At 33.8% G+C, this 23,559-nt stretch overlaps 4 protein-coding genes and 1 long non-coding RNA gene across 6 annotated transcripts in view; 3 read left to right on the top strand and 2 right to left on the bottom strand.

Annotated features, from left to right (window-relative positions):
* Positions 1-1,151: 1,151 nt before the first annotated feature.
* On the bottom strand, positions 1,152-3,705 carry LOC123007685. The gene is made up of 4 exons (XR_006412880.1): positions 3,617-3,705; positions 3,480-3,562; positions 2,720-2,863; positions 1,152-2,503 (listed from the first exon to the last, which is right to left on the bottom strand). It is a non-coding gene; the product is annotated as an uncharacterized LOC123007685 (long non-coding RNA).
* Positions 3,706-8,113: 4,408 nt separating this feature from the next.
* LOC123007070 (monocarboxylate transporter 14-like) lies at positions 8,114-11,767 on the top strand. The gene is made up of 5 exons (XM_044402101.1): positions 8,114-8,256; positions 8,899-9,370; positions 9,730-9,955; positions 10,006-10,952; positions 11,010-11,767. Exons 2-5 carry the CDS (start codon positions 8,914-8,916, stop codon positions 11,294-11,296), a joined length of 1,917 nt encoding a protein of 638 aa, XP_044258036.1. The 5' UTR covers positions 8,114-8,256; positions 8,899-8,913; the 3' UTR covers positions 11,297-11,767.
* A 2,091-nt stretch (positions 11,768-13,858) lies between these two features.
* LOC123007738 (monocarboxylate transporter 8-like) lies at positions 13,859-15,950 on the top strand. The gene is made up of 4 exons (XM_044403160.1): positions 13,859-14,179; positions 14,226-15,100; positions 15,152-15,620; positions 15,672-15,950. The coding sequence occupies exons 1-4, from the start codon at positions 13,879-13,881 to the stop codon at positions 15,929-15,931; spliced, it is 1,905 nt and encodes a 634-aa protein (XP_044259095.1). The 5' UTR covers positions 13,859-13,878; the 3' UTR covers positions 15,932-15,950.
* Positions 15,951-16,172: 222 nt separating this feature from the next.
* Positions 16,173-21,374, top strand: LOC123007734 (major facilitator superfamily domain-containing protein 6). 2 transcript variants are annotated; one of them, XM_044403154.1, is made up of 6 exons: positions 16,173-16,336; positions 16,385-16,855; positions 16,903-17,536; positions 17,587-17,952; positions 19,290-19,809; positions 19,882-21,374. In XM_044403154.1, exons 1-6 carry the CDS (start codon positions 16,230-16,232, stop codon positions 19,890-19,892), a joined length of 2,109 nt encoding a protein of 702 aa, XP_044259089.1. In that variant the 5' UTR covers positions 16,173-16,229; the 3' UTR covers positions 19,893-21,374. The 2 variants fall into 2 exon arrangements, with proteins under 2 accessions (XP_044259089.1, XP_044259088.1); XM_044403153.1 differs by having other exon boundaries at positions 19,290-19,802; positions 19,882-21,373.
* Positions 20,761-23,559, bottom strand: part of LOC123007733 (metabotropic glutamate receptor 5-like) — a 34,671-nt gene continuing 31,872 nt past the window's right edge. Inside the window, exons 7-8 of the mRNA XM_044403152.1 lie at positions 22,771-22,906; positions 20,761-22,717 (exon numbers count right to left, since the gene is read on the bottom strand). Coding sequence (XP_044259087.1) covers positions 21,576-22,717; positions 22,771-22,906 — 1,278 coding nt within the window. The 3' untranslated portion in view covers positions 20,761-21,575. The remainder of the gene's footprint in view (positions 22,718-22,770; positions 22,907-23,559) is intronic.

Below are 23,559 nucleotides of genomic sequence, written 5' to 3' on the forward strand. Positions count from 1 at the left end.
ATTAGAAAAAATATTTAACACGGCAATTGATAAATAATAATTATTTTTGTTTATAAAGTAGTGAATGTTAATAACTTTATTTTTCTGAGAATTTGCTCAGCCCATATTTATCTTTTTTTAATGTTAAATAATTATACAGGGTGATTTTGAAGTATGCGTAAATATTTTAACAAGTGATAGTAGAACTCAAAAAAAGTCAAAATAACTTAACTTGCTTTATCCGTTTGTTTAAAATTTTTGGGATACAAAGCGGTTTGTTCGTCGAAAAAATTTAAATTTGCAGCGCAGCCTTGAACTTCCCCAACTCAATTTACAACCAAATATGATATTTGAGATTAGTTCTTCAAAACGTATAACATTGTTTAAAAAAAGTTGTCAAAATTAGCACAAAGAGGTGTCATCTAAAAAAATCATAAAACGGTGAAAATTTTGGATCATTTTTTTGTTGAAGATATCACCCAATTTCATTACCTCAAATGTTACCGATTACTAGTGAGATAAAGTACTCAAAAGGTTCAAAATTCGTTCATGTTGCATTGTTTTAATATTTTTTTCGACGCCAATGTGGAGGTTTCACCCTCTATATCTTAGAAACTATAAACATTTGCATAGGTAAGGCAAGTTGAATTATTTTGACTTCTTTTGAGCTCTACTATTACCTGTGAAAATATTTGCATATAACTCAAAATCACTATATTTAGGGATTCTTATAATAAACGCACAAACATTTCGCAACTTATGATGAATTATTAAAAAAAACTAATAGTCTACGAGTTCCTGTATGCAGCTTTATTTGGTGTTAATCATTCGGAAACTGCATTTGAAATTACTAAAACATTAATTAACATAAATTATTAAACCTTGGACAAATGGTAATTAGATTTTTTTGATCAATAAAGAGCAATTGATATTGATTAATCTTTTACAAATATTTACTTTAAGGCTAATAATAATTTATTTATTTCAATTCAAAATTCAAGAACAGTGTTTTTCTAGAAAATTCTCCATAACAAAGAAGACTTTTCTTAATCGTTATTTCCTTCTGCCCCTGTTCCTACAATAAGCAAACTTTAGTCTTAAATAATTGTATATTTTAAATGAAATAAAATAATTTTTATTCTAAAACAGCAACAAATAAATTGTAGGAAATTAACAATAATTTCGAGAAAAATTTAATAAGATAAGAAAAACGAACTTAAATATAAAACAATAAAAGCAGTGGAAAAAAAGGACATAATATATATAATACTGCATTCTTTTTTTGGTTCAAAAATGTTTCCTTCTTCTCTGTTTTTGTTGAAAGTTGCTCCTCTTTTTTGAACTCTCTAAATCTAAAATAAATACTTACCTAGTTCATTACAAAACGCGGTTCAAAACATACATCATTATTATTTTTTTAAGTGAAACTATTCCTCCAAATTTAAGCTTGAATTACGAGTATGAATCATGATTACACAGGATTGTACACCAGGTAATGAAATAACGAGCCTTTTATTTAATTAAAGAATTGGAGTCACTAGCAATTTCTTTATTTTCACAATAAATGACTCATTCTAGCACATGTTTCCGCAGCAAAGCATTTTTAATAATTCTCATTAGATAAGTTCTTCTTGTTGTTAAAACAATAACAAAGACAATTATAAAGAAATGCCAATTTTATATAGATACCAAAATGTCTTAAAATACACATTTTTTTTCTTTTCTTGTAGAAAAATTAAACTTCTTTGAAAGTTGCATCATGAAAATGGTAAAGTACAATTTTTTTTAATAACTACCTTCAATATAATAGACATAAAAAGAAAGTTAAAAGATGGTGTGGTTTATATAGTTAATGGATGAAACAATCCAAAATATTGCATCATTTTCTAATAATTAATAAAGTACTTAGTGCGCCAATTGGTTTGGTCCAGAAATGGAAAACTATATTGGGGCGTTTAAAAACAAGAGATTTTGTAAATTTTTTGGTTACTCTTAAGGTAACTTTGCTTGATTTTAGGTGATTTTCAGTGATTTTTCCGCATGCTACATACTTTAGTCAAGAAGTAACATTTTATATACTACACTTAATAAGTTCAAACAAACACGAACTTTAAATCTGAATTTAAGTGATCGTTAGCTTTATTAAACAATTCTAACACATGCTGGAAGATTAATCAACATTCTAACTGAAAAAAATGTTAATATTTATTGGGTCGTCACGAAATTTTTGGAAGAAACCTGAAGGATTAAGCAAGGCCCTCTCTGGACCGTAACAACGGTTTTACCCAACTAGCGTACTATAAGTAACCCGGTAACAAGCTTTCACCTGTAATTAATGAGTATCATCTATGCTTTCATTGATGAGAAGCTCGGCGACAAGGTCTTGGTTCATTTTCAGCACTCATTGATTTATTATAAACCAGTTATTTTGTCTCTCTGATTCAATGAACCTTTTTCTGGTCATGTAATTTACCCACACGTAGACACACATTTTGCTTCTTGAAGCTATTTATAGATTTATCTCCTGAAAATAAATAGAAAAGATCTTCATCGAAAGAAAGTAATTTTGATAACAGCAATTTTCAATATTTGACTTGGTAGTCCGATCAATCGGTTTCAACGTAAACCGCACTATTAGGTTTTTTGACCCCTTCGTTGACATTGACTTTACTTAAAATTGAATAGTTTTGTCTTGGAAAAAACACGCTATAAGCCCCGAACATTTTAATAACAAACTTACTTTCGCCTGGTGCAAGAGAAGTGAAGATTTCATCAGCCAAATTACCAAATTTCTATGTCGATTATTCTTTTTACATTGGCACAATGGAATGCTTATGCGACGGTTTAACATTTATGCAACGCTGATTATTTACTTCGGTGTGACCTTAAACATATTAATTAACAAATCTTACGCTACGTGGTTTTAAAATTAAAGTACATTTATTTACATAGAGTGTTTAGTGGAAGAAAATCAGCAAGTCGAGATAATTTGAATTTGGGCAAAAATCAAGTCAAAAAATGGATATTTATCTTTTTATGAAACATTAATTAAATATCAGAAATAATAGTATGTGTGTTGAATTAGTATTTGCATACTAATTCGCTTTGAAACGACCAGATTTGTTACCGGTTTGTTTGATATGTAAGCAATGATAGCATTATTACAATTATTATCACTCAATCAAGAATTATCATCTACCGTAGACAATAATTAATTACTCCAGCCTTATAATTATGTGATTGGCTGCATTACATACTAGCGTAACTGACAATTTGAATGTTTAATAGTTTTGCATGCTAAATTACAGAAAAAGATGTCTGCAAGGATTGATGTTAAGCTGATGTAACTTGCCAATATATTACACTAGACGGTAATTCTCAATTTACAATTACGGGAATTATTGTTCTGAATTTTTTTCCACCGAGGTCATTTGAATTGTGATTTTATGAAATTTTACACAAAGACAATTTGGAATTGCCGCGGTGGTATGTAACATTACCTAGAACAAGGCCGACGTCACCCAGGTTATGGTCAAGGAGATGGATTTGAATCGAGCGGATTTCGCTTTCGCGATTCTTTGGCCTACAAACAGATCTTCCAGATTTATTTATTACTAACACCAAGTATGTGCTATACATTTCCGAGATAAGTTGATTAGTTATTTCTTTCAAAGGATACGACGTTCTTGGTTCTTTTTTTACTTGATTTTACTTTAGGAGAACCCCATTAGTTTCACAAATTTTTACAATTTTTCTTACAAAAATAGTGGTAATAACAAGGATACGTTGAAATAATCAAATATTCTTTACTCAACGAAAGTTTCACAACTTTATTATTTATAATTTTACAATAATAACGATTTCATGTTAACCAATCACAAATCACTGATTAAAATAATAAAATGTTCCAGAATGCGTTGTTTCCCTAGTAACATAATTTAGGGGAAATCTTAAAAATGAATTATTTAGTGTGAATTAAATGAAATCAAAAATAAAAATTTCTTAAAAAAATACAGTGTAACGATAAATGTTTCACAAAAATTTTGTAGCGCTTATATCATGTGATTGCCGATCAATGTGATCGGCAAAATTATGGAATGATCCTATTAAAACTAAAAATATTTTGTTTTGGCAAAAATGCTCAAATAGGTCAATTTTCTTTTTATAAAATACAAGATTTTCCACTTGACTTAAAATTTTATACTGGTTTTTGAGTAATGAGGTTATCGACATTTTTTTAAATGGAAACCCTAATTTTTTTTAACTAATTCGATATATCTTTTAATTGTCGAAATGACAACACCAAAATGCTAAATATTATATAAAGTTTTCAAAAAGAAAATCATTCAAAAAGTGAAATAATATCAACAAAAAACAAACATACAATTTTAAAACAAGTTGAAAATTTTGAAAATTTACCTGTTCGAGCAATATTTTCAGTTTTGATAAATAAGATTATTCCATAATTTTGCCGCTCACTGTATGTATACTAGTATCGAGCGATCAAAATAATGTGTAATTGAGTCATCTTTGTATCCGAAACGTATGTCTGTGAAACGTTAAATCAAATGACAAGTCGAAAGTTAAAATGGTACGATCAAATAAATGATGATTTTAATAACTAAATTTATGATTACCTTCAAAAAAGACCGTTAACTGTTCTATTATTATACGCCAGCGACTAAGTTCAGCCTATTTTGCTTTCGACTTGTTATTTTATTTGACGTTTCACAGACATACGTTTTCGGATTCAAAAATGACTCGATTACAAATTATCTTGATCTTGATATCTGTAAGACAAATTGTAAATTGATTTTAGTCAAAAACGGTATGTTATATAGAAAAAACGAAAGAGACCTCTTTTTTGTGAAAAACTATACAATTTAGAATTTTGTGGCTGAAAGTGGCAAGAACCAAAAGTCAAAATAGTTAGGGTACTTCTTAGGGTACTTCATCATCCACACTCGACTATAACTTCTAAACTATTAGGGATTTTCCGGTTTTCTTGACGCCAATCGACTTTGCGGAACATTTTACAAACGCATAGTTCAAAACATTAATCATTTTGGGTATTCTTTTGCCGAAAATAACCGAACACCCCCCGTATAAAAAAGTGTTTTTGAACATGTCTCACATTATTTTAAATCTATCGTATCCTACAGATTTTGAGGCGCCGATAACTAAACGGCCGGCCTCTTAGCTGAAGCTCGTTTAGTTGCGCCGTAATCGGCGTTTAAGTATTGAATTTTTTTATAAGGTAAATTTTTACGTCAAACTACGTAAAATTAGTGTCATTTGATAATTCTTTTGTGTTGGGCTTTTGCGATAGTTCTAATAATAATCCTGGTTTAAAAAGTAAAAATTGTCAAAATTTTAGAAGTGCAAAAAATGTCTTTGGTCCGATTTTTTGACAAAAATTAAGGTATTTATTTAAGTACAAACTGCGTCTGAAAACTCAAGAAATTCAGTATTTTTCAACTCGACTCAATAACGTTTTATGGATTTTTTTGGACCGTAAGAGTGCATTAAGTTTGGTTTTAAAGTTTTCAAAATTTATTAAAATTTTTGAACTAAAGAGACCTACTTACCTATAGTTTAAAAAAAATGGATAAAAATATCAAAAATAAATATCAAAAAATCCTGTAACTCGTAAGCGAATTTGTTCTGCGTCAATCTTATAAATACGCAGACAATATTTGGTTTGGTAAACATTTCGAAACTTTGCTAGGGGGCATGTAATTAGAATTAATTAATTAATTAGTTATCACATTTTACAATTACTCAATTTTTGCCATTATCATCTATTGTATTAGGTATTAAATTTTCACGTTATTTTTTCAATATTAAAATTAGAGCAATACTGGTAATAGAAATGGAGTCGACCTAAATAACCATTCGCTGAAAAATATTTTGTTTTCAATAAATTTAATCTCACATATTTGTTTATATGACCAATTTTTTATTTTGTTTTCAAATTTTTTAATCAAAACAAGATACAGTGCGTTAGTAAAATAATAAAATTTTCAATAAAACTGGATTTCAAAGTGAGGGAGAAGAACCCGAACTAAGTAGTTATCTTTACGATTTTTTAATTGAATATTTGTTAAATAAGTAATTTTACTGCAATTGTAATTGAATGGTTTGACACTTTTTATCAAGTAATTATGCTTTATTACCCTAAATAGGCTATAAAATTACAATGCTACTCAAATTTGATGATTTTATAGTAAACAAACACAAAACGATTATGAAAGCCACCACTAGCTTTGTTTAAAATTTAATTTCGCGTTTAAAAATTTCGAATATGTTCCACGGCGTTAAAAATTCTTTCGTGTGTGTTTTATGGATGAAATATTCAAATAAGAAAATTTGAATCTCCTCCACTGCACCGTTAATTACAATACGTTATTAGGAAATCACGATAATTTATTTCAGAAAAAATGGGCCGTTCCAACAGTCATGGATCTTGTGATAAACTCTGTTGCAATGTCGGAGATTAGTAGAACATTGCTCCGGTTTAAATTTTTATTCTTCTATCAACACTTCGAACCCTATTGTTACCTCGATATAATTGCGCAATTTAATTGTATTATTTTCCAAATAGTCTTAAACTCGAAACTAGCAACAAAAGTCTTAATTATGCTTCTGAACTATAATTAATTTCGAGATAAGAGGGGTCGTTGGTATTGTAACATAATTGTGTAACCTATAACACTACGTAAAACTGTGACACCCCATCATTAAAGGTTATCACTTGGCAATTTAGCAAAAGATGTCTTTTTTAAACAAGCTACAGAATAAATATCATCAATGGAATATTTTGTGCGCCTTGAGAGAGAGCTAAGGATGCCAACAACGGCACAGATTGACTTAAATGTTTTGTGTGGGATAGGGATGAGGGTTGGTCCTTCCGAGAAATTCTTTAAAATTTATGTTGGGTGAGGGCCATTCATCTAAATAAATTTCGCAGGATGTGTATAATTATGGCCGCGTTCTAAACTAGGAGAAATTATAAGCTAAGGTACTCGAATTAATATGTTTACCACATATTGTTCTTATCTTGTCAATAATCGTGGAAATTGGGTTAAAACACGCGAGGTGGGTCCCATATACCATTAATTTTTTCAATACACGTGTTAGATATTTGTTTACTGAAAATGTAAATGGTGTTATGATACACGTATTTTGTTAATTATTAGAAAATAGCGCCAATTATGATAATTTTATTGGTAGGTATTTAATATTTAGAATAGTCAATTAATAGCTCTTTTTGGTATCTATTACTTTACACTTTCACAATCATTGCGTGTATTTTTATTTGTTTCATTCGAGATCAATTTTTAATTGACCAACTGCTAGGAAAAACACAACTTTAGTGCAAATGTTAAGAACATCTTTATCTAATACAAGTTTAAAGGTTGTGGTTTATATTTAAAACACTGATAGCTTGTGAAACCTAAACAAAACAGTCACAAATATTTTTTGTTGCGCTAGGGTGTCTTTTAGGGGACGCTATTTTTATAAATGCAGACCACTGTTACTAGGGAATTAAAAATTCCAAAAACAACTTTTGAGGAAAATATACAGATGACTTGCAGAACGCTGATCAACAATTAATATGCGTTATTTTTCTCACGCTGTTTAATAAACAAAATTCATTCTAGACAAATTCTACAATCTCTGTGATAACTATAACATTTTGGAAACGTCAACTGCAGTTTAAACAATTTACTGACCTTTCAAGATCGATTAAAAACTTTTTGGCTCGTTTTGAAACTATCGGAAAGTTCCTCAGTAACATATCTTCATCTTTATATTTATTCATACTGCTTTGTCACTGTTCAGGTGACTTTTATACATATTTTACAATAATTTATTGCAGCCTGTTCCAGCTAAATTTTATTTGGACGCCTATATTTACTGATGCTACAGTTTTTCAAACACGAGAGTAAAAAGATCTGGTTAGTTACAACTTAGTTTTATTAATATTTGTTTTCAAGGTATTTTTGAAATTTATTAGTACAAAGAAGAGATAAATTCGAATAAACACACACAAACCGTAGTTTATAATATAAGATTCTTTAAAAAATAAGAAAATGAGACAAAGTGGGGGGAGTGATACTGTTAGTTATTGAAATATAACAATTCTTACGCTACGCGCCAAGTTCTGTGCTTTCAGTCAACCAGTTCGTGTTGAAGTGAACGCGGGAAAATAGCACTGCATGTGTTCTTGTGATTGACTATAGTTTATAGGCTTATGATTTTCTTTCTACAAAGGTATGAATTAAACTTATATTTAAATCACCCCTTTGTACCCTCGCCATTTTTTCACAATTGGCTTTTAATGCATTTGTAATTATTATTGTTTTTCGCGTACTAGTTTTCTAAAAATAAGACTTGAACATGCCGCAGTCATATAAAGGCAGGTAAAAATATTTTCTTTACAAGAGCAGTACTTGAGGGATGAATGGAAGTGACTTTCATTCAACAATTTTTTATTACATCGTAAACATTGAAACCATATTTCCGGCTTCTGGTTTAGTGCATTGTCGTCATAAACCTCATAATTATTTAATCAACCTTGTGGATTGGAGTCAATTTTGATATAAATTTTTGATTTATTTGAGCGCTCAAAATTTTAAAATCAAATTAATTAATTAATGTGCGAAACGGTATTTAAACGTCTAGACTACTATTGAGTGAATATCAGTAATCAATTTTTATTAATTTTATTTTAAATAAATCCCAGTTGCTCAGCATGTGTTTATCTAAAATAATTAAAATGTTAATTAGTTAGAAAAAAGCCATAAATTTTGCATAACAGGTACAGCAAGATCTGTCTAAAGTCACTATAGAACGACCGTGAAAAGATTGTCCCCTCTCTAGACGACACACAGATAACACGCCCTTTTCCAACAGGTAAACCGATAAGACATGTCGCCCCCCAACAGTGCTCCTCCAGGAAACGCCGAAACTGAGTACCTCAAGGTCCCCACTGAAACAAAACCTGAAGAACAACAACCCTTGAACGATTTAGTCCCCGAAGACGATGCAGAAGTCGTCGTACCCCCCGACGGGGGTTGGGGTTGGGTCGTTGTTTTTGCCTCTTTCATGTGTAATATGATCGTTGATGGAATCATTTTCTCCTTTGGAGCTTTCATCGAACCAATTAAAGACGAATTTCACGTCACGAAAGCATATGTAGCACTCGTGGGGTCCCTCATGTCCGGGTTTTATCTTATCGCCGGGCCTTTTGCTAGCGCTGTGGCCAATAGATACGGATTTAGACTGGTCGCAATCATGGGGAGTGTGCTAGGGGCTGCGGCATTCGCCTTGGCCAATTTCGCCCCCAACGTGGAGTATCTCTGCGTCATGTTTGGAGTCATAGGAGGTGAGAATCATATTTCAACCACAAACAAATGATAACACCAATCGAAATCATGTGTTTTCTAAAAACTGAAATTTGATTAATTTTATTGTCCATTTTGATATTACATGCGGGGAAAAGGGTTTTTTTGGTTGTTCTTGGACGTTAAATTGAAAACTTGCCGACGTAATTTTTTATTTGCCGTTCATTATCTTGTAGGATAGCACAGTGTTTTTTCTTTTATTTTAACCTTTTCCCTGAAATTTTGAGAATGTTGAGAATCGTAAATTTCAACGTGGCCTTGTCGCGCGAAACTTGTTATGTAATGTCTGGCAAATATGAATAAATTTTTTGCACTCCCACTGATGATTTTTTTTGCAAAGGTATTGGATTCGGGTTTATCTACGTGCCTTCGATTATCACCGTCGGCTTTTATTTTGAAAAATGGAGAGCCTTGGCGACCGGAATTGGAGTTTGTGGTTCCGGTATTGGAACCTTTATGTTTGCTCCCATAACAGCATACCTGATCGAGAACCTTGGTTGGAGAACTGCAATTTTGTGCCAAGGCACTATTGTTTTTGCTTGTGGCAGTTTTGGTTTTCTCTATAGGTAACTAAAACTCTTTTATGGTCCCACTTGTCTAAAAAATAATTTTTCAGGCCGTTAAAACCGACAAAGGTTCAAGAGATTAAAGACAATGACGGAGAGACTGAATTAAAAATGGACCCGAGCAAACTGCCCCCTATCACGAAAATGAAGATGGAGTTGGCTTTAGAAGCAATGAAGAGTAATGAGTCTTGTAACACCAGTCAAGCCTCAATAAATCGCATGTTGGGTGTTAATAACAATGCGAATTATCCTCGAGTTTCGGATGTGTATCATACAATCAGCATACCGCAGCAAAGGGCCTTGGATGGGTCTTGTTACGAGAAAAGACTGAGTGTGCCTTTTATTTCTGAAGCAGATCGAATGCAAAATTCAGGAGCGAAAGAATGTTTACTCCAGAATAAAAGTACAAATCCTATTATAGTTCCTAAAGGTTCAAGACGAGGTTCTGCTGTCGACCCTGAGGTTAATAGACCGATGTACCGAGACGATATCTTCTTCAACGCTAGCTTAACACGTTTACCTCAGTACACGTCTCGAACATCAATAGCTTACAACTTATCAGTCACGCGATTACCAACGAAGAACGATATTGAGGAAGAGAAGAAAAGTTCTTGCAAGATGTGCCCAGAAGCCGTTAAACGAACACTTGCAACAATGCTCGATTACAGTTTACTCTGCTCTCCCACCTTCCTCTTGCTTGCACTTGGCGGCTTCTTCACCATGATGGGCTTCTACGTCCCTTTCATGTTCCTTGTGAGTCGAGCAGAGAACGCAAATCTGGCAAAGGAATACACGAGGTTCCTCATCTCCGCCATTGGTATTTCCAACACAATTGGGAGAGTTTTGTGTGGGGTCCTCAGTTCTTTTCCCGGTGTTAATGCACTGTTTGTGACCAACGCAGCATTGACGATCGGAGGGATTGCGACGATATTCAGCGGTTTTTCCATGACACCGGAATATCAATTCTTCTACACGGCGGTGTTTGGATTAGCTATTTGTAAGTATTGGAACGTTAAATGGAACCGGTTTGTCTGACTCGTCTTTATCATTTTAGCAACATTTGCGTCGTTGAGGTCAATCGTGGTGGTGGATCTTTTGGGACTGGAAAAGTTAACAAATGCGTTTGGGTTGCTTCTGCTGTTCCAAGGTGTGGCTGCGATTTTTGGTGCTCCGATTGCAGGAGCGTTTACAGAAGCCACTGGGAGTTACGATGCCGGATTTTATTTGTCGGGGAGTTTGATTCTTGCATCGGCTGTTATGTGCTACCCTTTGAATTATATCAATCGGCGCGAAATGCAAAAGAAAAAGGAAAAGTTGGAAAATAAATCAGTACCAGTTTAATGATTATTTATGAATAATCTTTTTGCATAATTCATGATTTTCCACGTTCCTATTTAAATGGGTGCTACGTCACTGCAACTACGTATTGAGTTGTTTGGCAGGGGATTTTTAATACTCGAATTTTGTACGCTTGTACTTTAACTATAATGACAGGGTTTATATACGACGATTTTTCAAGACTGATATAGTTTTAAGATCTGTACATATTGTATTTAAAGCTATAATTTAACATAATTGATCAATGGAAAATTATGGAATTTACCTAATTAGTTTAGATTTTATATAATTGCTGAACTGTTATTTATGACACCTATTCTTGTTGGACATTCCAATGTTTCATTACCATTAGGAGGAATTTTCCTGTATTGTACGTAAATTATTCTACTCTAGCTATAGACCAAATTGTTAATTTGATACAAACAGAACCTTTAATTACTTTGTCAAAGTAAAAAATAAAAATTGTTGTTTTGAGATTTGCCTTTTAGTCCCAAAGTTGAACTGTCCTATATTTTGAAAAGTTAAATTTTTACCGGGCTTCAAACTTTTTGATGTTTTTAATGAAATTGGATTTAGCTTTTTTTGTTTTAATGAAAAAAATACAAATATGTTGGCTATATTTTATACAATTTTCTACTTCTTTATTTCTAGTAATTTTTTATTAATTTTGAATTCCACTTAGTTTTAGTTTTCTTTGCTACATTTTACTTAATTTCAGCCTCACATTTATTTAATGATCGGAAATAAAGTTAATACCGGATTAAAAAAATCAATTATGAAGATAAATTGGTTTAACAAATTTCGATTTTCAATGTTTTTAATGCAGACAACTAAAGCGCTCCTGAAACGAAGTAATAATTCTCATGCCAAAGTTACTAAATTACCAGCGAATACTGAATGAAATTTTGGGTAGAAATTAAAGATGATGATAAGGAAGGTGAACGTTTCAAACACTGTTTTTTTAGGTATTTTCAACTCGATTTGTTTTGCAATGTCATTTGAAATACAGGGTGTTTGAGCCTTTTTTCACGCGATGTAGCTCTTCAGGTCAGGTTTAGGGTTAAGTTTTTGGCCGTTCAGACGATATATTCTTGACTTTAGTTACTGGAAATGGCAGATTGCAACATTAAACAGATGTTGAAAAAAATCACCAATTTGTGTCTTATGGCGATGACTTTTTGGCGAAGAAATCAAATTTTGGCTAGATTACATCCAAATTGTGGGACTATGATTTTTGTTATCGACAAGCAGTGAGAATATGGGGTTGTTCTGGGTCTATGGTTCTTCAGTGTTGTCAATTATGATCTGCAAAATATTTAAATCGCCAAACATAGCGATTATCCATTAACATATAGTTCTAGATGCCAAATAAGAACCACAGAGAGACAAGACCGCCATTTAACATTTCTTTCATTTAAAAATTATCACACGGCAGTAAGAGGGATTGTGAGGTTCTGACATTCAGTAATGTGATGACTTTGCTAAAAAAATATCGTCTTAAAACTCCGGAGCTACCGTCGACATTTGCTTTTCCTTTAAACTCGTCAACATCGTTCTTCTTGCAATTGTATAACTTTCTGTCGTTCATCGTGCATCCAAAAACAAAATGTAGATTTTTCCAAGAAGATTAACGAATTCTATTATTTCTATTGAGCATCCCAAATTACATAGTACCTACGTCTCTTGCTGCACCAGTTCAGACTGGACAAAAATGTTCATGAGTTGAAAGTAAAACCAAATGAGAAATGGTAGACTCGGAGCCCCAAGATCGTATCTAATGATAAATTGTCATCAAAATAATCACCTTACCCACTACTTATATACTTATAGTGATAGTGAACCACGCTGTCGCAAACCGTGATAGTTAGTGATTTCTAAATGATAGAAGTGCTAAGTGCTTGTCTTGTTTCTCAGTGATTCTTGTACGAGATGTACAATTTTTTAAATAGCGATCTGTGTATTCCACAGACCATGTTTGTCAATACTGAGGAACCACACACAGAAAAAAACTATTCTCACTGTTTGTTAAAACACTATAATACTATCGTTAGTTAAAACAATTACAACCAATAAATTGTTAAAAAAGAAATAAAAAACATTAAGAGAAAAGTGACAAAAATTACGATATTCACAAGAAAAGGATTATTTTTATTCGAATTTTAGTTTAACTTTGTATAACGCATGAATTGAATATCTTCAAAAATTTTTGATTATTTCTTGGTGTTTTGTTTTTTTTTGATAATCTCAGGAAGAAAAGTATCAGCTTTCAAATTCCGCTTTAGAAAATTCAACTGGTTTTGTCAAACTCAGATCTTATCAAATTAACTGAACATGTGGTTTGAATTTCAATCGATTTCAAAATAAAACAATCAGAATATGTAACTGCTTCAGCTTTTATGGAGGAAAACAAAAACCTTAAGTAAAATACTTACAAAATTTTGACAAATTTTTGATAAAGATGAAAGAAAAAAAAAGAGAATGATTTTGATTATTTTTTGGATTGTTATTCATTTCGCGTAAACTTTTTTAAGAAAACAGACAAACCAGAATTGACGTCTGTCACAAAAGTCAACATATGTGCAAAAATGGACGACGAAGAAAGCAGAGTTTCAGTAGCAGCATATTCAATGCAATCCACGGCCTCAAGTTACAAATCTTCATTTAAACTAAACGAAGATGAATACATTGACACGTATATAACAATTCCTCCCGACGGTGGCTGGGGATGGATTGTAGTTTTTGCTTCGTTTCTGTGCAATTTCGTAGCAGATGGAGCTTTATACACCTTTGGAATATTCTTAGGTGACATAAGTAAGACCTACAAGTCGAAAGCATCAACTATAGCATTAGGAAATTCGCTAATGACCGGTTTCTATTACATGTCGGGTATTTGAAACTCGTTTATCTTGCCCAAATAACAGTCAATTTCCAGGCCCGATTACTTGTGCACTTGTTAATCGTTGGGGTTTTCAAATAACTGGAGGTCTTGGAGGACTTGTAGCAGCGGCAGCTTTTTTCTTTAGTCCCATGACAAATTCTGATTTTGCTTTTGTGTGTGTTTTTGGTATTGTTGGTGGTTTTGGATTTGGTCTTGTTTATGTGCCGTCAATTGTTGCTGTTGGATTTTATTTCGAGAGATGGAGAGCTTTGGCCACTTCCATAGCTGTGACCGGCTCTGCTGCCGGTATTGTGGGATTCCCCTTGATAGTAGAGGGTGCTTTGGGTAAATACACTTGGCAAACTAAATTCAAAGTCATTTCTGGCTTTTGTATCGTAACAACGTGTTTGGCTCTACTTTACCGCCCATTGAAACCAAAAAGAGTTTGGACAACGAAAGATAAAAAAGTTGTTCAGTTCACATCTGGAGATGTTGCTGATTCAATTGGCTCGTTTCACCTTGAAGAGAAGCCGCCTGGGTTTCTTAAGCGGATCATTAATCGATTTCACAATATTACGTATCCAACTCATGCCCAGTTACACAAAGAGTCAACATTTGTTATAAATTTTCCGATCGGACCAAGCACTTCTTCGGTTTTCATCACAAGTGTGCCGGAAGGAAGTATGACCACTTTTATGCGAACCAATGCTTCGAGAAGTGAAATGCGATCAGAAAGACTTGACAAACTCAGTACCGTCTACGAGGATGAATCCGATACGAAAAAAAGTTGCAAAAAGTGTTGCAAAAAGTGCTGTGGTTTGAGAAGAAATGGAGCTTTCAACAGACCGATGTATCGAGACGATATTTTTTACACCGGATCATTGTACACTCTACCACCACAAGTTTCACAAGTTTCAAAGATAAATAGAGTAAAAGCAAATAGTTGTTAATTGATACGAAATAATTTAAATTAAATTTAGATGCCGCAAATGAAGAGTTTGGATTATACTCTTTCTGTAACAAGAGCTGAGGTTTTAAAAGAAGGTACTGAAGAAAGACTGCATTGGAAATGTTGTCCTGAATCTGTAATAAGAACTTTAGTCACTATGCTAAACTTTGATTTATTGAAATCACCATCGTTTGTTTGTCTGGTTTGCAGTGGTTTCTTCACGCTACTGGGGATGTTTGTCCCTTTTATCTACCTTATACAAAGAGCAGATGAAAATAACATTAGTAGAGATGTATCGTACCACTTGTTTACAGCTTTGGGAATATCTAATGCATTAGGACGCATTATAAGCGGAATCATTTCATCCCTCCCCAAAGCAAAACCTCTGATTGTGTCATGCATCAGCTTATTTATTTGTGGATTATCCACTTTTGTATCTTATTTTTTAAGAGATGTCTACAGTCAGTTTATCTACGTCAGTATTTTTGGTTTAACTATCGGTAATTTTCCTCAAGTGTTTAATCGAAGAATAATCAAACCAATACTTGCAGCTTGTTTGGCCTCTTTAAGAACTCCGATTGTTGTTGAGTTGTTAGGATTAGAAAATTTAACAAATGCGTTTGGATTATTACTACTCATCCACGGAATTGCTGGATTTTTAGGGATGCCTATCGCTGGAAGAATTGTAAAATTGGCAAATTCTTACAACAGCGCCTTTCTTTTCTCAGGGAGTACTTTAATGTTAAGTGCCGGTTTGCTAATCCCAGTAAAACGGATATCAGAATGGGAACAAAATAAAAGAAAAATTTAATAATGTTTATTGAAAGTTTGTAAAAACATCTAAGAAAAGAATTAAATGCGATTAAATAGTTTACATACTGGTTCCTTGCGTCCAATTTCTTTCTGAACTTTTCACAAAAGTTGAGTATTAAACGTTTTATATAAATACAATAAATTGGATTGTGACGGCAGCGCCGTTTCAGAAACAAATCGTCGACGCGCGTCTTTTATTGATCGTTCGCCTACAGCTGCTACTGCAACTGGCCATCGATTCCATCACACGGAACACGCAGTGTTCCTGTGTTCCGAGCTGGTGATCGAGTCCAAAAATGGAAAGTAGAGATTTCGACTACCCCAGAAGTGGGGTTCCCCAGCCCCAACCTGGGATACGTCCATTGGTTGATCCGGAAGCTCACGGCGAAGTCGATCCTTCCATGTAAGCCTCTTACTCGCAGTAGACATTTTTATCAGAAAATCTTCACAGGTATCCACAACCCAAAGAAGCAACGCACAAAATACGAGGGAAATCTGATGTTCTCGAAATGTTATTTGGGCCAGTGGACCAGGAATTGTTGATTGTGAAGAGCTTTTATTTTTTCTTTTATTCTGCTTTCGGGTCGTTGTTTCCGCTCATGGGGGTGTATTTTAAACAAATGGGGATGAATGCGGGACAGTGTGGGTTTTTGATTGGGATCCGACCGTTTGTGGAGTTTTTATCGGCACCGTTTTGGGGGACTTTGGCCGATAGATGGCAAAAGGGAAAATTGCTGCTTCTGGCGTCACTAGCAGCTTGGATTATTTTTACAGTTCCGTTAGGCTCGATACAGCCGCCACCGACGTCTTGTATAGAAATCAAAAACAACACAGCTGTCTTGACAGCGCCTAGCGTGAACACCAGACTGATAAATAAGAGGTCAGTGATGATGGAACAGTTGCAAGAATCCGAATTTGAACGGTACGCTGATTCCAAAATGTTTATTTTTTTGTAAAGTCCATTTTTAGGTATACAAGGTTCGAACGCGCTACCAGACCTATACCAAACGCTGGTCAGTCACCAGTCAATGTCGATTTTGCGTCCAATTACAAACCCAAAGATCACGATAGTTGGGTACAACCAATAATCTCCTCCATAGTTTATCGCACTCAAGATATCCAAAAAGCGTTCTTCCTCCTTATTCTTCTAGTCATAATCGGCGAATTTTTCAGTGCTCCTGCTATAACTTTAGCGGACTCTGCTGTAATCACTCTTCTAGGCGAAGATGCCGATCGTTACGGCCACCAGAGGATGTTCGGTTCCCTAGGATGGGGCTTAGCAATGTTCTTTGTTGGGATAGCACTAGATCATTCTACAGCCTTCCCCAACCATCCTTGTGGACCCGACAAAAAAGAAAAAAACTACACGATTTGTTTCGCAATTTTTTCCGTCCTCATGGGGGCGGCTTTAATAACAGCAACTCAGATCACTTTCAAATACGAAGACCCTCCGCCGGCTCCAGTAACAACCACCGATACAGAGAAACAGTCAGCCCCTTTGTCACACGAAGACCAACTGCAAGCCCAACTTGCCGAGCAATTGCAATTGCCATCACTTGCTGATACCAGAGCTTCAGTAAATACCCAACCAGCCGAACAAAAGGTATTTATAATAAAAAATATCCAAACTTGAATTATCTCGCTGTGTTTTAGACAAAAATTTTTGCTCAAACCACACGCGAAATGCCCGAGTGGGTTACAGTTCTTCAACAATTTAAAAATTTGAAATGTGCTTCGTTTCTTTTCGTGGCATGGTTTATGGGTTTTGGCATAGGTTTGATCTTTACTTTCCTTTTCTGGCACTTGCAAGATTATGGAGGTTCACCGACTCTTTTCGGAGTGGCTTCTGTTATCAATCACATATCGGAAATTTTTGCCTACTTTTTCAGTTTTAGATTGATTAGGCAGATGGGACATGTGAAAGTACTATGTCTTGGACTTATTGGCAATACTCTGCGATTTTTGTACATTTCCTGGCTTTCCAATCCGTGGTGGGTGCTCCCATTCGAATTCATGCAGGTAAATATCACTCTATGTTAAAGTTGCATATTTATTGCCACGAATTTTCGTCTTTATTATTGTTATTATTATTATTAGAAATCATATTTCAAAAATAATAAAAAAATAAATTATAATTCCATATTAAATTTCTACAAATCAAGGCCGTTTTTATATTATTTGTAGTTTTGATGAGTTTGACATAAACCTAAGATGTAAGTTATTACGCTGAAAAATTTTGAAATGTCTGACTTTTTTCTCTTAAGATTTGAATACTTTTTCTTAGAATATCAAATTTTTGAAAAAATCCTAGTAGCGCAGTTTTATAACTATTATATAACCATCATTTAATACAACGGGCAGCTCATAGATGTGATGCTCTCTCTTTGAAGATATATGTTATATGTTCTGGTTACCCGCCGTTATATTGCGGATATGTTTAGGTATCTAACTTCTATTTACGTATGGTTGTATCGCGCTTATATAACCAATTTATATTTTTCTTATATAACTTTTTGTGTAAGATTTATTAATTACGATGAGAATTTTTTTTTAATCTGACTTTTTCTCTTAAAATTGGAATATTGTTTCTTGGAATAGCAAATTTTTGAAAAAGATACAAAGTCGGAAAAAATCACTTTCAACTTATTATGTGTAATATTATTATGGAAAAAATAAAAACTCTTAATGAGAGTCTTGTAATTAGGAAGCGAAAAGAAGAATAAAGGTACTACGTCTTTATAATAAATAAAAGAACTAAACGCTTGACTTTTTCATTTCAAGACGTGATAATTGTCACAAATTTAAAACAATAATATTAAGAGACTTCAAATAAAATTAAAAAGAAAGATAAAAAATCTAAAATAGAGATTTTTTTAGAAAAGATAACAATTTTTTAAAAGAATACAATTATAAAAAATCTACAGTTTTTAAATTTGAGCTTTACTTGAAATTAACAGAATATCATTAAATAATTGTAAATGTAAAAAACTAAAACTTGAAGACTTCATTTAAACGAAAAAAATCCGAAAACAAGATTTTAAGAAGCTATTAAGAAAAAAACTCTTAGAACCTCATATTTTTCAAGAGTAAATATGTAATTTAAAATGTTAACAATTTAAAAAACATGTGTATGAAAACTCTGCGAATAAAGATTTTAAAAATTTAAAAAATAAATTAAAAACCCTTGAATCTCCTTTAATGAAACGAGATTAAAGTTTAAGTAATTTTAAATGAATTTGAAATCTTAACGAAAAATTTGTTTCGTAGCTATTTATTAAGGTTCTAAACGAGCTTATTTGTTCGTTATTTTACATTGTTAGAACAAAAAATCAGTTATTATTATTTTTTAATTTCAGGGAATAACTCACGCCGCCGTGTGGGCAGCTTGCTGCTCCTACTTGGCCCACAACACCCCTCCTCAGCTCCGTTCATCTGCTCAAGGGGTGCTCCAAGGCATCCATCACGGTCTTGGTCGTGGATGCGGTGCCGTAATCGGTGGCCTATTCGTGAATTCTTTCGGATCCACGGCCACTTTCAGAGGTTACGGTCTAATATGTCTCCTAGTCCTTGGAGCTTTCATCTTCATCAACTTTTATCGTGTGGATCAAGGATTCGTCTCTGATTTACCACAAACCGAAGATCCGAGACAAGTTGCCGAAGAAACTTCCCATCTTGCACCTCATGGTGTTCCAAGTAACCCGATTCCGCGAGCTTTATCTAGCACTAGACTTCACGAACTCTCTCAACAAGATGGATACGGCGCTACTTACCAGATGGGACAAGGGGGAACTCTGGATATTCCGGGAGGAGGGGGAAACAATACTTTCATGCAACAGAGTACCAATGATCAGCGCTATTCTGGGTTCCAGGTAAGAAGTAAGTACTGATTTTATTCGATCGCTAGACCTGTTGGTTTTGTGGTGTTTTTAATGCGGTTTGGTGTTTCAGATGAATACTAATTTGGTTCAATATTCGTGCGGATTTTCATCTGAGTTTACCACTCTTCAGACACAACAACCACTCACGACGGCTAGCTGTAGTTATGATTGGTAATAACCGAAAATGTCATAAATATATTCATTTTATTAAATGTGTGGTAATTTGAGCGGTAAGTAAAATAAGTAAATGGTAGTCGAATGGTATAACGAAAGAAACAAATTATCGAAATCTGCTGTTACACACCATATGATCTCATATCATTTTAAGTAGAGGTTTATACAAAGTGTTGTAGGACTATTATTAGTTGTTGTAGACATTTAAATTTGGAGAGAAAAATACTCAAACCTATATTTTATATGTTTTTTAAAAACGTCTATAAGGTTAAAATATCGTTGTTTCTAATCAATGTTGCAAAAGCGGAGTACATATTGTGTGGTATGCCTCTACGACATACAATTTTTTTTTGCGTTAATGTTAACCAAATGTGTAAAAATTTATCGGTATTGTACAAAATAGTTGTTAATGTGGAGTTATTTGTTTTTATTTTTAAATTTTATTTGTTGTAGATAGTGTACATTATATTTAAGGTGTGGCTTCGTGCTCATGTTGTCGCACTGGTGTAGTCTTACTCTTAGAACCAGTTTCATAATTTCTACTAACTACGACTGATAAGTGATATAACTAATAACAACAATCATTGCAAATAATTGAAACTGGTTTTAAATTATTTTTGTTGCCATTTATCACAATATATTTGTTGATTATCAGTGTGTAAATTATAAAAAAGACATAGCTTTTTATTGTTTACGCATAAATGCAAGGGGGAACTACTAGTTGATGTTTTATTTAAGTAAAAATGTTCCGTCTTGTGTTTACGAAACACTAAGTGACATCCTTAGTCTATACATATCCAGAAAAAGTATTACATAACAAACAGTTGTTGAAAACAATCTTAAAACCATTATTTATATAAAAAAGCACCTTGTATTTATCTGTATATGTGAAATATAATATAGTCGCACTACGATGTTACTTAATTTTAAGCTAAATTTATTTATAATCCTGGATAAGTCGTCGCATTTGTTTTCAAAATGAAAAATAAAAGACCTTTAACAACTGAAAATTTTATTACAAACAATAAATATTGCTTCGAGGATTGAAAAATTGGTCTTGATGAACACATTTACGTTTATTTCCGCAAAATTAATATAACATTTTATATCACAACATATGGATAGAAAATATTTGTCTTTAGAAATACTGACTGTAGAAATATTCTAAAGCTACAGATCTATCGTGACTGTACAAGAAAAAAATTAACTAACGTGTGTTTTCTCATAAAATACATCATTGACTAGTTTTACATTTAATTAGAACAATTTTACAGACATTTTTTGAAAGGCTGTGTCTGCTTTCACACTAGCGTAGAAAGCGTGGAAATAGTATTTTGAAACCAGATTTGGCACTCTTGAACTATGTTTTAGCGCCTTTTTAGAATAACAAGTTTTGGTTCAAGTTGAGGAGCAAACCGTTATTCTTAGCAATTTAAAAAATTCAAATATGCAAAAATATCTGTATTACATTTTTTACAATAAAAGGAATGAAAATCATGTGTCGAATTTAGTCTCTGTTATTATTGGATACTAAATTTTTTATATAAAAAAGTAGAGTAATAATTTGTGGTGTTTACTCCCCTTATTAGTTTACAAAACTGGATTGTCAGGTAGCTCGATTATAATTTTTTTTACTTGGCAATTATCAGCCTCGCAGCAGTCTCTTTCTGTAATTTTGGGTAGGGCAAAAGAATTGGCTGAGACTGTATATGGTTCCATTAGGGCTTTTGGGTTAAGTAGAACTTGCAGTAGTTCGTTACCTGTTTGACACGAAAGAGTTCTTTTTTGAGGAGGCACTACTCCAACGTCTCTTCCTGAAACCGTGCTCTCCTTCCAGCTGTTATTTGAACTTTTTTCCGAAACAGCGGAAGCCACTCTTGAGCCAATATGGCACCTGATAGTTTTACTCGTGGTGAAAAGTGCCCGATTGTTTCTTTCAGGCTTCACAAGAATTATATAGAGTTTAGGAACGAAAAGAAAGACCCAAATCACCATAGCACTGAGAGTTACACACATGCACAAAGTGATGACTTTTGAGTCACTCCCGAAGTAGATTGGAACGAAAGCAATCCAGATGACACAAGTGGTGTACATTGCGAAACCAATGAATTTAGCTTCGTTGAAATTTTCCGGAACGTTTCGCGTTTTAACGGCGTAGATAGTGCAGAGAATGATGAGGAAGAAGTCAAAGGCTAGCGGAACAACGATGGCTTCTGGAGTCGTGTCGCATTCTAGGAGGGTTCTCGTGGTGGAGTAGACATGTGCGATGTTGGGGAATTGATAATGGAGCATCCCCCCCGAGATGAAAATCTCGATAGCTATTAGGAAGCAAGTGATGACGACTTGGGCCGTTGCCGACATGAAGAGGGGTTTCCTCGTGGGAAACCTCTTCTTGCTCCCTGCCAGAATCCTCGCAATTCGGTTAGTTTTAGTCAAAAGCGCTGCATACATCATCGCAAAGCTCAATCCCGGCAAAACGCGACTCAACGCGCACGAAATCATCGACGGTTTCATGAGAATAGCAAACACGCTAGCGTGCGAAACACTCATTCCCGCTAAGATAATGTAACACAATTCTTTGGTGGAAGACTTGACGACTGGAGTGTCGTTGTATTTCATAAAAACTACAAACGCGAAGAATGTGCTGAGGAAGCCCAACGAGGCGAAAATCATGGCGACGATGGCCTGAGTGTCCCACCACTGCATGTGTTCGATGGGCAGTTGGAGACACTCTGAAAATCGCTCGGTCAGTTAAGGGATTTACGGACTTCGTGACGTTTTTTACTAAGTTTTAGTTCGTCCGGCACGAATCCTTGCGGGCAGCGATGGCAACTCTCTCCTTCCTCATCGAGGATCTCTCCGCTGGGACATGGCACGCAAACCCAGCAACAACGCTTGTCCTTTCCGCCCTGCTGGACGTTCTGAAAAAGTCGACTGGAATGGAATATCAATTTTGTATTCAGCGAAAGGGTAGATGTGTTACGGGATTGCGGAGAGATAAGAGATTTTCGGTACTTTGATGGCTGCTAGCTCAGCTGAAATTTTACTATCGCTCTATTAACTACAAAGGAAGTTGAATCTGATGTTATGTATTACATAAATTTACAAAATTGCATACTGGGACGGCCCCAATGTTTCAATCTTATCAAATGCCAATAACTTTTTTCATCTTGACAAAAAAAATAAGAAAAAAACTGACAAATGCAAGGTACTTTTTAACATCATTTGCAAATTTTCTTGGTTTCTGAAATATTTTCACTGAGATACCTTATCACTAGTTTTACATTTGTTTGATCAATATTTAATGAAAACTATAATGACGGAAATTCAAAAATATATTTATATGTAAATGGTAAAAACACTAGATTTGTTATGCTTTTAATGGAATCGCTGTTAAGTGGATCATTACGATGCATCGATTTTAAATTTGAATTTGCGTGGAGTAGGTTATTTTATAAATTATTTGATATTGAATTCAATAAACGCGTTCGTCGAATATATTATTGGATTTTTTGCAAGTTTCTATTATATAAAATATTATTATCTGTTGATGAAATATTTAAAATGCAATAAA

Source organism: Tribolium madens, unplaced genomic scaffold, assembly GCF_015345945.1.
Source record: "Tribolium madens isolate multiple individuals breed KSU strain unplaced genomic scaffold, Tmad_KSU_1.1 Scaffold_3;HRSCAF=73;Tcas5.2_LG2, whole genome shotgun sequence".
In the NCBI taxonomy this organism is placed as follows: domain Eukaryota; kingdom Metazoa; phylum Arthropoda; class Insecta; order Coleoptera; family Tenebrionidae; genus Tribolium; species Tribolium madens.